Below are 14,998 nucleotides of genomic sequence, written 5' to 3'. Positions count from 1 at the left end.
AAATCCACAGAGATAGAAGCAGATCAGTGGTGCCAGGGGCTGGGGGAGGGGAACGTGGGGAGTGGCTGCTTATGGGCACAGTGGTTCCTTTGGGGTTGAGGGAATGTTCTGGAACCATATAGTGGCAAATTGCACACTTTAAAATGATTAAAATGATAAATTTTATGTTATATAAATTTTACCTCACTTAAAAAAAAAATGATTCTTTTAGGAGTCCCCTAACCACTCAATTCTCAGTTGCCTTTACTGTTGTCAGTTTTGTGTACATCTTACCACACTTTTCCCTTAAATTTACATACATGTATATTCACTTAAGGATATATAATAATTTTAATAGGATTATCATAGCATTATTCTAATATATGGAAATGTTTTTTATTCAATATAATTTTATTCTGTTAATCATTCAATATTTTGACATATTTCCATATTAATACATGGAGCTCCATTTTATTTCAGTGCTGCATACCCATTATGCAGTATACTGAGAACAGTATTTTTAGCTACTTCCATATTAATGATTATTTAGACTATTTCAAATGATTTCCTATGACTCTCCTGCAATAAACATGCTTGTACAGCTTTGCATCCATGTCCAAGTCCAGCCCACCTCCTGTTTTCACAGATAAAGTTGCACTGGAGCAGCCATGCTCACCTGTTCATGTGTTACCTATGGCTGCTTTTGCAGAACAAAGGCAGAATCAAACAGCTGCATCACAGACCATATGGTCTACACGGCCAAAAAAGTGACTTAAACATCTGAAAAGATGTGCTCAACTTTACTAATAAAAAGAAAGAGATAAACTAAGACCCCAAACTGAGATACTACTTTTTACCTATCAGATTGGCAAAAATCAAAAACTTTGGTAATAAAAGTTTGGCAAGGCTGTGGGGAAAACAGGAGGTTTCATACGTTCTTTCTGAGTGCATAAACTAGTACAATCCCTGGGGAGAATAATAATTGCATTTATAAAATCATACTTCTTTGCCTCTATCCTCCAGATACACAGTAGTCCCCCCTTAACCACAGGCGGATACAGTTCAGGACCCCCACTGGATGCCTGAAACATGGACAGAACCGAATCATGTTTTCCGTTCATGCCTTTTACCCACAAATTTAATGCCTTTTCATCTTAACTAAGCACCTATCACACCCTGTAGGTGTAACTTTTACAGTTTGAGGTTCGACAGCAAAACTAGCACAGATTTCCTTTTCCATCTTCACAACTTCACAGATAGAAGTTTCATTCTTAACATAGACCTTAGCAACCTCAGGTATACGATTTTCTTCTTTCTTTGTTAAGTCGAGAACTTTCACCTTTCACTTAAAGGAAGCATCTTGCGGCTTCTCTTTGGCACATCCGAACTGCTAGCATCACTACTCTTGTGCTTTGGGGCTGTTATTAAGCAAAGCAAGGGTCACATGAACACGAGCACTGGGACACCCAGAGAGCAGATCTAACAACCTAGATGGCTACTAAGTGACTGACACGCAGGCAGCACACACAGTGTGGACACGCTGAATGAAGGGATGGTTCACGTCCTGCACAGGACACATGGGGACAGCAGGATATGTCATCACACCACTCAGAACAGCACACAATTTAAAACTTATGAATGTGTATTTCTGGAGTTTTCCATTTCATATTTTCGGACTGTGGTTGATGGCAGGTAACTGAAACCATGAAGAGCGAAACCCTGTTGAATAAGGGGGGATGACTGTACTTATATACATGCAAAATACCCTTATTATTTAGGTTATCCACTACACCATGATTTGTAGTATCAACTACTGTAGGAGACTAATCAGAGTTATAGTATATTCCTACAATGGACTACTACACAGCCATGAAATAACAAAAAAAGAGGAAGCCCTCTGTGTGTTAGTATGAAAAAAATTCCCAGGTTACTGACTAAAATTAAAAATGGTACATTATACTAACAACTGTATTTAAAAGTGAGGGAGACTGTATATTCGCTTCTGCTTCTGTTTATGTTAATATTCATTACTATTAAACACGTCTGGAAAGAGGAGAGAGCGGGAATTTGCTGGATGGGGAAAGAAGTGGGAAAGAGACTTTTCACTGTTTATCTTTATACACTTGTGGATTTCTGAACCACATGAATAGAGTATCTATTCCCAAATTAAACTATTTTTATAAGGTATTATATAGGATTTAATGTAATATTGGGTTATTACACTATTTCTTTAAAAGGTATTACAAAAAGGGACCAGGTTTTGAAGTGTAAGAAAGAGGTAACGTACTCAGCCTCCTTTGCTTCTTTAATCTCACCAACCCACACGTCGAGTACAGGGCAGGGCAAGCCACCGTCCCTGTCTGCTCCACTCGGCTCCTGCAGAAATTCTGCTTCCAAGTCATCAGGCTCTGCACGGCAAAAACATAACAAGAAAGAGGTCTCAAAGCAAAATCCATTTAGAGAAAATGGAATAAACCTCCTATAAATTATCATACCTAGTTTTAGGCTAAAGTATTAATAGTAATTACAACGAAAAATTTAATATTTTATCTATAGATCTTTAATCTTACTGTGTTGACTCTCTAGTTGTTTCTGAAATAACAGACTTTTCCTTTTGTATTTTCACTGCAGTAAAAATACCCCAAAGAAATACAGTACACTGTATTTTGATTATTACAAAAAATTTTCGCTTCATTAAAATTTCAGTAACATGTAAATTGCTTTCTTGAAGGTATAAAAACTAGTTTAAAGAATAACACTATCTGTGGTTAGAAATATGGAAGGGGAGAAGATGTCCTTGATTAGTAACTGATGGGAAAGTTCAATCATCAAAAAAAAAACAAACAAGAAGCACCAAACACCCCATTACCTGGACTTTTACAATGATATTGAGAACATAATTGGAGTGCACTAAATCTATTTTCCTAGACTCTCAGACAATTAACAACCAGGGTACTACCTCTGTTTTCTGGCAGTGGCTCATTTTTCATCTGGGTGATAGTTCCTGGAAGTAAATAGTAATGAGAAATGGTTTCTGTCTTCACTTGTTAACTTTTCTTTTTCTTCTCCAGTTCTTATTTCAGCCACCATAACCACCACTTTTTTTCCTAAAATCCAGATACTCTTTCCCTCTGTATTTTAAGTTTCCAATCAGTTTGTCCAGTTTAGAAAGATGACTGGTATTTTACCAATCTTTAAAGTTCTTATCTTTTACTCAAATGATTTTTTGGTCATGCATACGAGGTAAGCAATTGGGGGAGGGGGATCCTTAAAAATTTTTTTTAATGAGTATTTGTTCTCTAGCACCTTAAGCCCTAACAATATGACTCATTCTACAAACTAGATTTGTCAATGTACTGCCCATAAAGTCAAAAATATTTACTATGTGACTCTCTGTAGAAGAAGTTTGCCAACTCTTGCACTAGGCTATACAGCCTCTATCATATGCCTAACAGGGTTTTTCTTTGTTTCTTTTTAAGAAGAGGCGTAAGGTACGTGTTAACTATGATTCTAATGAGTAAGACTATTTAAGTAACTATTAAGTTACTATGGTGAAGTAAAGACAACCACACAGGAAGCAAGGTGTCCAGCGTTCCTCTCATCTAGAGGGGACTCTGTTGCCCCTCTCCTTGAGTTTGCCCCGGCAGTGAGATCGCCTGGACCAGCTGAGTACAGCTGGAGTCTTGTAAGCCAGTTCCACGTCCAGCCGTGAAGAGAACTGGCAGCTTCCACCTTGGAATCTGCAAGCCTAAGCCACAATGAAAGAAGTTTAACGATCCTGCAAAGACCACATGGCCAGGGCCTGACACTAAGCTAAGGGGCGGGACCCAGCAGAACAGGCCCAGCCAAGCGCTGCCGAGACGCCACAAGTGGAAGTGACACCATCTCCCACCCTCCAAGGAGGCGAGGCTGACAGCTCAACACCACCGAGCGATGCCAGCGATGCCACAAGGAGGAGAACCTTCGCAATTCCTTATGCACAGAAGTGCGAGATAAAACAAAACAGTTCTTTTAAGTCACTAAGTTTGGGGAGCAATCTGCTTTGCAGCACTAGATAAGCAAGACAGAATTTCGTATCTGAAGGTGGGGTGCTTCCATGACAAAGCTTCTACAAGTACAAGCGGCTTCTACCTGGGGATCTGGGAGCCCTATGAGACGTCAGACCACCCTGCTGGAAAGAGTGCATAGAAAGGCCTGGAGACCGCATGAAGAGGAAGGGGCGAGCCGGGCCCAGCCTCTGAGCTGTTCCTGTCAGGACACCAGGTAAGCCCTCTCGGACCCATGAGACCAGATGATCACAGAGACAAGAGCACATGGATTAGAAAAGCACATGGCTGAGCCAGGCCTTGACTCAATTCCCAACACACAAAATCAGGAGACAGAGTAAAATGGCTGTTCTTTTAACACTAGGTTTTGGGGTGATTTGCTATGTGGCAATAAAAAAAAAAAACGACCAGTTACTAGAAAAAAGAGTGAACTTAATTTGAGATGAATCACCCAAACATATATACATATTTTGAAGATCTGTTTATAAAGAAGACATTAAAGTATTATTAAATCAAATCAATCTCATTTTGCCCCATTAAAACATACCATCCAAATTTCCTTCTGGTTTCAATGCCGTCTGTGGAGATGGCTCACTAAAGTTTGGACAGTCTGTCTCAACAGAAGAATCAACAGTAGCTGATGGGTTCATTTCAGGTGAAATACATTTTATTTTTTCTTCTCCAGTAATTAAGGGTTTGCACTCCTCCCCTTGAGGAGAAATCTCTGAAACAACAAAAAACATGAAAAATCATGCTACATTCTCAAAGTGACTTGAATTTTATCTGTAACAGCACTTAGAACAAAGTTCATTATTACAGCAGGTAATTACTGGGGGTAAGTTCTGTAATGTACTAGAAATTAATAAATGATTAAGGCACATGATACCCACACTTAATTCAAATTGGAAAGGCATTTTTGTTATAAAGACATTGTTTTTCAGGCTTTTGAGATCAGTTAGAAAAATGTTTGCCTTTACTTAAAATCACAGCTCTCATTAAATTTAAAAGTGAGATAGTACTAAAACTCACTTGACAAGTATTCTGGACTTAAGACATTTCAGCGTTAAAGCAAGTTAGTACACATCAGCGTACTAACCTTTTTGAAGGTCTGACACCTAGTTTAATAGCTAATTTAGCGTGTCTAGGTGGTGTTCTCCAGATGAGCACCCAGTGATACCGCTGCTCTAGTACCTACTTCTCTACAGCAATATATATTCCCCTCTAAGCTCTGTGCCTCATCTGTAATCACTAATGACAAGCACGACTATGAAGCATGACCAAACTGTACAAGTGAATAGGATATTTTTCTACAACTATGGTGAAATACACATGTGATATGGTTGACCCGCACGACTTTCCTATTTGCTGGGACTGGGTCTGCATTATGCCCATGGATAGACAGTCTAATGATTATGAATTATAAAAATCCCTTAAAATCAAAAAATTTAAAATCAAAAATTTCCCATGGGATAGGGACATATTTCAGTGTCAAGCATAAAGATTCTTAAATATACAGAATTAGGTTACATCATTCATATGTGTGTGATTTTGTAATAATACTCTCAAATTAATAAAAAGAGATTTCAATTTCTACCATTGCTGTATGAATGTAATTTTATTTTTTAATAACCACACTCATGTATAGTTTTGATTATCCCAGTTGAGTTATTGTGTATGTATGCAGAGCAATGTTTTGTTCAAACTTATTTTTGAATTTTCAATAATCATAAATCAAATCTTACCTTTCTGTATACAACACTTTATGTAATATAAAATGTATAATATTATATGTAACATTCAGAATATAATTATTTTGGCATGTTGGTTTGTATTTTTAATGTCCCAATTGCAGTATTTAATTATTTGAAACAGACTGAAACTTGGTAATAGTCAATAAAGCTAAAAAAACCAAGTGGTAAAAAAAATAAACAAATAAACAAAAATACATTTCTAAGGTGGCTAACATACATTTCTAAGGTGGCTTACTTGCCTTTTCCTTTAGATGAAACTTTTACATATATATATAAATGTCAGAATGATATATTTATGTCAAAATGATATTTTTAAAATTATGAACTGTTTTTGTGTGTTTCTGGTAATTGCTCAGAGACTTCCCATACTTTAAACTGACACCAGGAGAGGATGGATTCAGCTCAGAACAGCTGACTGCAGTTACCTGGAAGATGCCCAGGTCAGTCCGGTCCATTCCTTGGAGAAGCTCCTTTCCAGCTCACTACTGGGAGCTCCCCTAACACCCATTCTGTCTTAGCTAATCTGCTGGACTTCTGTCTACACCAATAAGCCTTCCTGTATCTATCTGGGCTGGTCAGTACATCTCCATGAAGTTTTCTTCTCCCTCCCTCAGTCACTCCAAAGCTCACATCTCAGAGATCCTGTCATTCAGTACAGCTCCTCAAAAAGTTCACTGTTAAATACCCCACCTTCTAATTCCCAACATCCTGTGTTTCCACTCACCTCCCTCTACTACCCCAACTCTAAAGAATGGTACCCGACCAGGACCTAAAATGCACTGATCCTACCATGGTTTCTCTCCCCATCGTCCCCATTAAAATCCATCTACAGCCCATCATTAAAAACATTCTCTTCCATACATCCTCAACTCACGGTATTCAGGGCAAAACCCCAACTCCACATCAATTCCATCTTCTGCCTGTCATGTCTGAACACATGTGGCTGGAACAGCTGGAGAAAAACACAGAGCCTTGCTCCCTGGTCCCAACTTCAATTCATCATCACTGAAGTCAAGTGGGGCCTTGGTGTTGCCCATGTCCTTCTATAACACTGGGCTAGCAGGCACTGCCTGGTTCAGTTAACTCCTTAGGAAAAACAGCTGCGTGCAGGTGCTTGTGAGCTGCTTTACTTCTTACTTCTTCCTGGTCAATGAGAACAGAACTACAGTGCTGCCCATGTTCTGGAACATCTTTCCTTCACCAAGTCTCATCGACAATGTGACAGTGGCAGAGGTCATGTCTGTGCTCTGCTCATTCAGTCTAAGTGTTCTGCTATAAAATAATGTCTATTAAAACCAGGAACAAGGATGCCAGACAGCACTATGATTACTGAAGATTGCTCTGGAGGGTCTAACAAATGCAGTGAGAAGGAGAGGGAATAATCAAATAAATACTGGACAAAAAAACCTATTTCTTATTACTGATGAGATAATCTGCACATTTATAAGATTTACGATGTCAAAGAAAAAAACTTAATAGATATAATGAAATAATTCAGTAAGGAGTCTGGCTATAAAATTTTACCTAGCTGGGTAACAGAAAGAATAGCTTTATTTTAACTAGAAATAACAACCTAGGGAAATGGAAAAAATACATCATCTATATTATAATAAGGACAAAAATATACCCACTGTATAAAAATAAATTTACCAAAAAAGGTTTTAGAACTTAAATGAACAAAACAAAATGTTACTGAAAAACACAGAACAAGACTGGTGCAAAAAGAAAGACATACTTAAATTCTTGAAATAAAAAAAAAAAATCCCAAAATCATGGAGACGTCCCTGGTGGTCCAGTGGTTAAGACTCCGCCTTCCAATGCAGGCGGTGAGGGTTTGATCCCTGGTTGGGGATCCCACATGCCGCGGGGTGCAGCCAAAAATTTAAAGAAAAAAAAATTCCAAAAATCAATACACAAATTTAATACAATTCTAATCATAATACTCAATTAGATAAAGTGAACTTAAAATTCCTTTGAAATAATAATTGTCTAAAAACAACCAAGGACAGGACTTCCTTGGTGGCACAGTGGTAAGAGTCCACCTGCCAATGCAGGGGATGTGGGTTCGAGCCCTGGTCCAGGAAAATCCCACATGCTGCAGAGCAACTAAGCCCGTATGCCACAACTACTGAGTCTGCGCTCTAGAGCCCGCGAACCACATCTACTGAGCCCGCGTGCCACAACTACTGAAGCCCATGCACCTAGAGCCCATGCTCCACAACAAGAGAAGCCACCGCAATGAGAAGCCTGCACACTGCAATGAACAGTAGCCCCTGCTCACCGCAGCTAGAGAAAGCCTGCGCACAGCAACAAAGACCCAACACAGCCAAAAGTAAATAAATAAATAACTTAATTAATTAAAAAAATACTACTATAAAAAAAGTGAAATAAAAGCAACCAAGGAAAATATTTCAGAATTCCAGCTACGTTAAAGATTATATACGTACATGCATGCACATGTGAACACGTCTGTTATCTATCTATCTAATCCAAAGATTTGCCCAATTTTTCACCCAATAAAGGAAATTCAGAAGATATAAATAAAAGATATACTTGCATGAAAATTTTAAAAAAAGAAAAAAAAAACTCTGTATGGCCAAAAATAGCATAAAAACAAGTGAAATAGCAGAGGGTGGAAAAAAACTGTGATGATATACTAGATAAAGGTTATTTATACCAGAATAAAAATTCACAAGAAAAAAAATTGGAAATGTAATATAAAAAAGGCAAAGAGGGGGCTTCCCTGGTGGTGCAGTGATTGAGGGTCCGCCTGCCGACGCGGGGGGCGCGGGTTCGTGCCGCGGAGCGGCTGGGTCCATGGGCCATGGCCGCTGGGCCTGCGCGTCCGGAGCCTGTGCTCCGTGATGGGAGAGGCCACGGCAGTGAGAGGCCCGCGTACCGAGAAAAAAAAAAAAAAGGGCAAAGAATATACACACAATTTACAGAGAAGCAAAAGCGAAATGGCCAAAAGACTGTGACATGATGAAATTCACTCACAATCAGAAAATCACAAATGGAATCTTGTAAGATTGGTAACAATGAAAAAAAAGTGATAATATTGACAAGGCCGGCTTAATATTTGAAAATCAATCAATGTTATTTGTTACATTAATATAATCAAGGAGAAAAAATCATACAATCATCTTAATTAAGTCAGAAAAGGGGTGAGATAAAATTTAATGACTCTTTATAAAACAAGACTAGAAGGGAATTCCTTAATCTGAAAATGGGTATTTTCAAAAGAGACTTGAGTTAACATGATACATTTACTCCCTTGAATCAAGAACATGACCCTTCTATTCAACATTCTACTAAATGGCATTTTTTGAAGAGAAGTTGTTAATTTTATTATAGTCCAATTTATTCAGTCCTTTTCTTTACAGGTGGCATTTTTAAGGACAAGTTTAAAAGGACAAGCCACTAAAAGACAAAATATTTACAACACATGTAACTAACAAAAGGCTTCTAACCAGAATATACAAAGAACTCCTAAAAACCAAAGGGAAACCAACACAATGGAAAAATAGGCAAGACACTTGAATAGGCACTTCAAAAAAGAGCATATGTATCTTAGTAAGAAATTTTTGGATATGACACCAAAGCACAAACAAAAACAAAACAAAACGGTGGGTCTACATGAGTAAAAGCTTGTGCACAGCAAAGGAAAAATCAACAAAATAAAGAGGTAACCTACGGAATGGGAGAAAATATTTGCAAATTATATATCTGATAACAGGTTAACATCTAAAATATTTAAGTAACTCAAACGACTCAACAGCAAAAAGATGGACAAATTAATTTTTTTTGCCATTATTAATTAATGACAGCAATTTAAAAATCGGCAAAGGAACTCAATAGACATTTCTCAAAAGCAGACATATAAATGGCTAACAGATATACGAAAAGGTGGCTCAACATCACTAATAATCAGGGAAATGCAAATCAAAACCACAGTGAGAGATCATCTCACTCTTCTTAATATAGCTATTATCAAAAAGAGAAGAGATGACAAATACTGATGAGAATGTGGAGAAAAGGAAACCCTTGTGCACTGTTAGTGGGAATGTAAATTGGTGCAGCCACTATGGAGAACAGTACTGAGGTTCCTCAAAAAACTAAAAATAGAACTACCATATGATCCAGCAATTCCACTTCTGAGTATTTATCCAAAGGAAATTAAATCAGTATCTTGACGAGGTATCTGTACTCCCATGTTCACTGCAGCATTATTCACAGTAGCCAAGACATGGAAACAACCTACGTGTCAATGAATGAATAAAGAAAATGCGGTATATATATACACAGTGGAATATTACTCAGCCTTAAGCATGAAGGAAATCCTTGGAAGATACTATTCTAAGTGAAATAAGTCAGACACAAAAAGACAAACACTGCACGCTATTACGTATGACTGGAATCTAAAAAAGTCGAACTCAGAAACAGACAGTAGAATGGTGGTTGCCAGGGGCTGGGAGGTGGGAAAAATGCAGAGATCAAATTGGCAAAGGGTACAAACCTTCAGTCATAAGATGCATAAACTTCTAGAGATCGAATACACAGCATGGTTAATTACAGTTGCCAATAATGTACAGTACACGTGAAATTTGGTAAGAAAGTAAATCTTAAGTGTTCGCATCACACACACAAAATGCTGACTATGTGAGGTGATGGGCATGTTCATTGGCTTGATTGTGGTGATCATTACACGAGGTATACTTATGACAAAACACCATGTTGTAAACCTTAAACATATATAATTTTTAAAATTTGTCAATCGTAACTCAATAAAGCTGGAAAAAGAATTAAAAGCCATATGAATGGCTATTTTACTCTGGATACAACCTATTCCCATGGCCACACCCAGCTGCAAAAGGAAGCTGGGAAATGATGTCTCTGCCTAGGCAGCCATGCGCCAACACAAATCCAAAGTGGGCGTAGGGGCATGGGGAGATGCTAGTACTAAAAAGGAAGGAGGGAAGATTGGACACCGCAGGACAGCAGAGATTTCTCACGCACACGCACACACACACACACACACACACACACACACACACACACACACACACACACCATGTCCCATAGATGCCAGTAAAATGGGGGATTATATCAAGAAAAAAGAAGCCATGGACTCCAGACAATAAGAGATCTAACATCAGGACAGGTTAGGGGAGAGGCCAGGATGACATCTTTCCAGCAGGTCAAAGGAAAAACTCATCTGGTTTGGAGCAGGTCAGAGAGGATTCCAAAGAAATGGTTCGAAGATTAGACCCATATAATACCTAATGTATCTGGATGATCTGAGAAGAGATAAACATATCTAGGGAAGAGTCTGGCAACAAACTAGAAATAAGCTTGTGAAAAACAAAGCAATTATTCACTAAAGGGAAAACAAAATATCGTGCAAGAAAGAAAAGTAGTCACGGTACAATTACCATAGCTTTGATCAGAATATACATGGTCAAAGTAATACCAACACTGTACAATGATTTCATCAAAATTACAAGTATATTTGGAGGATCTCGGGATAGGAAGTACAGTCATATATAGTGAGATCAGGGGAAAAAAAAAACCGATGGAGGAAAGGCAGCTAAATTCTTATCTTCCAAAGTAGGAAGTCTATAGATAATGTCTAAAACTAAAATAATAATAATAAACACTTTTAAAAATCAAGAAGTAATAGCATAGGTATATGATTTATAATTATGTTGATAAATAAGAAAACATATAGTTAAAAGAACTGAAAGTGGCTGACTTTGGGAAGCAGAAAATAAGGTGACGAGTGAGGCCTAGGAACTACAGTTTTTCGTAAAAGACTTCCAGAGCTACTTGGCATTTTTAATTATGTGTACAGATTACTTTTATAACAAGAGAACTAGATTTTTAAATAAAAACAAAATTTATGTGATTAACAGGAACATAATCTCTAGGCAGCAAGGTTCTAGGTAATTTCAATTTTCTACAGCACAGGTTTTGGTATTTTCTAATGTTTTACAATGAAAATATACTATTATAGTCAAGGGGAAAAAAAGTTAGTTTAAAAAAATGTAGGGACTTGATCTCCTGGCCATGACAATGTAACTCATATTGGATTAATTGCTCACTGGAAATAAATATAAATGATGAACAACAACAAAAAATATTTAAAAAGCTGTTTGGAAGCACTGGAGTGTAAGTGATGTAGGCAGGACGCACTGGGCCACAACTGAGAGCAGCAAACGCTAGGATGAGCTCCACTCCATCCCAGCTTCCCCGCAGGCACTTTCTAAGTCCAGCACAGGCAGAAGGCAAGTCTTACTGGGCTAATAAGTCTGTGGCTACAAAGTGACCCAGACTGCAAGGAAAAAATCACCAAAAAGTTCCCCTCAGCACAACAAAAAAATCCCCTCTATTTTCGGCTAACTGCTAAACTATGCATTCATTCACAAGCAACACTCTGGGAAAACCAGCATAAATCAGCAGCCAGGAGGGTGACGTGCTGGGCAAAGATGAGCAGCTGGATGGTGTTGGAAGGGAGAGTAGAGATCAGGTCCCAGGAATGCGGAGGGCATGGTGAACAAACATCATTAGCACTGAGAGGAGGTCTCAGGCAGATCAAGGTGTAGGAACAAGAGCCACCGCCTGGAAACAAACAGGCCACAACTAACTTCAACAGTATCAAGGCAATCTGCTGGCATTATTTAGTTTTAAGAAGAAAACTTACTAATCTTCTTTGAAGAAAGATAACATTACCCAGAGGCTATTAAATTTTTCATCCACAATGTCTGGCATCCAATCAAATAATGTAAAACTCAGGTACAAAAATTCTAACCTGTGCTGTGGTTTTGCATAGCCTACAAGTTATGAAAAACTTTTACATTTTTAAGGGCTGTAGAAAATTTTTAAAAGAAGAAGAATATGTATATATGGGCTCACAAAGCCTAGAATATTTACAATCTAACAATTTATAGAAAAAGTTCATTGCTCTATGTTATAAAGCATGGTTTATAACAAAGGAACAGGAAAAAATGACTGAAAACCAAGAAAAAGAAACAACAGAAATAGAACAGATCTAGCTAACAACAGAAACAGATCTAGATGACATCTGAGTTATGAGATTTATCAAGGAGGGACCTTAAAATAAGTGATTAATATGGCCAAGAAAACAGAGATGGGCCAAATGGACAAATCCATGAATACTTTCAACAGAAAAATGTAATATATAAAAAGTATGAAATGGACATCCTAGAACTGAAAAACACAGTATCATATTAGGAACCCACTGGATTCGTTTAACAGGTTAGAGAGAGCAGAAGACAGAATCAGTGAAATACTAAAGGGCTCAACAGATTTAAACAGACTGAAGCAAAAAGGAGAAAATGTAAAAAAGCAGAACAGAGCACAGAAGACATGTGCGACAAACTCAAAGGGTCGAATATATGTAACTGGAGTCCAAAATGAGGAAGAGCAAATGGGCAGAAGCAATACAGGAGGACCTAAGGGACATAATTTTCCCCAAACTCAAAAAAGATACCAACCTCCAGGTTTAAGAAGCTGAGAAAGCCCAAAGCAGGTTAAAAGCACAGGAAACTCTACCTAGGCATATCCTGGTAAAACTGCTGAAAAGCAAAGAGAAACTACTAGATCAGCTAAGAGAGAAACATATATTGCTTTCAAACAAACAAAAATAAGACATAAAACTGATCTCATTATGGATACCGGAAGAAAATATAACGACACCTTTAAAGTGCAAAAAACAAAATGAAATAAAGCAAAAACAAACCAACCCCCCACCTCCATCTACCTAGAGTTTAATACCCAGTGATAATATTCCTTAAAGCTGGAGGTGAAATAAAATCTTTTCAGACAAACAAAAGCTGACAGAATTCACGAAGAGCAGATCCGCACTACAGGAAATACTAAAGGAAGTTCTTCACACTAAAAGAAAAAGATATCAAATGGAAGTGTGTGACTTCAGGAAGGAATAAAGAGCATTGTAAAGAATAAAATATGGGCAAATGTAAAAAAATATTGATTGTTTAGCATAATAACAGTAATAATGATGCTCCTTATGAGTTGTATAAGATATAAAAATAAAATATATAATTATAGTGGCATAAAGCGTTTAGAGGGGAATAAACAGAATAATATTGGTAAAAGGACTGTGCATGGTTTGAGAAGGGATATAAATACTAAATTTAGGTATATATAAATGAGCATTATGGTAGAATTAAGCAAGGATGCAAATGTTAATCTTTAGGACCATGACAAAGGGCAAATGAAAAATGTACAATTAAAAACAAATAGAAGATAAAAATGAAATGTTTGATTAATCCAAAAGGAGGAGTGAAAATAATGAAAGGAAAAAAACAATAAAGAAACAAAGAACAGATGGGACAAATAAAAAACATATAGGGACAAACATATACACAGGCTAAATCAAAGCAAATCAGTAATTACATTATATGTAAATAAATTAAACTCTGAAAAAAAGGCAAAGACTGTGGGGCTAGATTTCAGAAAAGAGACACATTTAAACATAAGGAGTCAGAGAAAATGAAAGAAAAGGCTACAGAAAAAGATATACTAAGGAAACATTAACCAAAAGAATGCTTGCTGGTGTAGCTATGTAATAGGACATAAAGCAGCCCTTAAAGAAAGTAATGTTACTAGAGATAAAAATGGACATGTCATAACAATAAATGGTCAGAGCAGCAGGAAGATGCACAAAGTGACCAATGCAATGATCTAAACACTTTAAGGCAACAACTTAAGTTGCTGTGCACTAAATAACTTAGCTTCAAAGCATAAATATCAAAAATTGATAGACTTAAAAGGAGAAAATGAAAAAATCCACACATACACTTGGAGATATAAATGCTCTTCACTCAGTACCTGATACAACAGGCAGACAAGTAATCAGTTAAAAATACAGGAGATTTAAACATCATGATTAAACAACACAGAATATATTGGGTGGGCCAAAAGGTTCGTTCATTTTTTTCCCATAAGATGGCTCTAGTAGCACTTAGTTGTCTTTAACTTCATTTGAAACAATTTTGTTAGATTGCATGTGACAGCTATCATATCAGCGTGCATTTAAAAAAAAAAAGACCTACATCAACAGATGAATGGATATCATACAGAGCAAAGTCAGTCAGAAAGAGAAAAACAAATACCGTATGCTAATACATTTATATGGAATCAAAAAAAAAAAAAAAAGAACCTGGGGCAGGACAGGAATAA

At 37.3% G+C, this 14,998-nt stretch overlaps 1 protein-coding gene across 1 annotated transcript in view; it reads right to left on the bottom strand.

Moving 5' to 3' along the window:
- NEK1 (NIMA related kinase 1) overlaps positions 1–14,998 on the bottom strand; it is a 205,564-nt gene that overhangs the window by 30,143 nt on the left and 160,423 nt on the right. Inside the window, exons 27-28 of the mRNA XM_028494271.1 lie at positions 4,573–4,749; positions 2,267–2,387 (exon numbers count right to left, since the gene is read on the bottom strand). Of these exons, the coding sequence (XP_028350072.1) occupies positions 2,267–2,387; positions 4,573–4,749 (298 nt within the window). The remainder of the gene's footprint in view (positions 1–2,266; positions 2,388–4,572; positions 4,750–14,998) is intronic.

The sequence above is a fragment of the Physeter macrocephalus genome, chromosome 9 (assembly GCF_002837175.3).
Source record: "Physeter macrocephalus isolate SW-GA chromosome 9, ASM283717v5, whole genome shotgun sequence".
Lineage (NCBI taxonomy): Eukaryota > Metazoa > Chordata > Mammalia > Artiodactyla > Physeteridae > Physeter > Physeter macrocephalus.
Note: the sequence above shows the minus strand (reverse complement) of the source record. Positions and strands in the feature narration are given on the sequence as shown.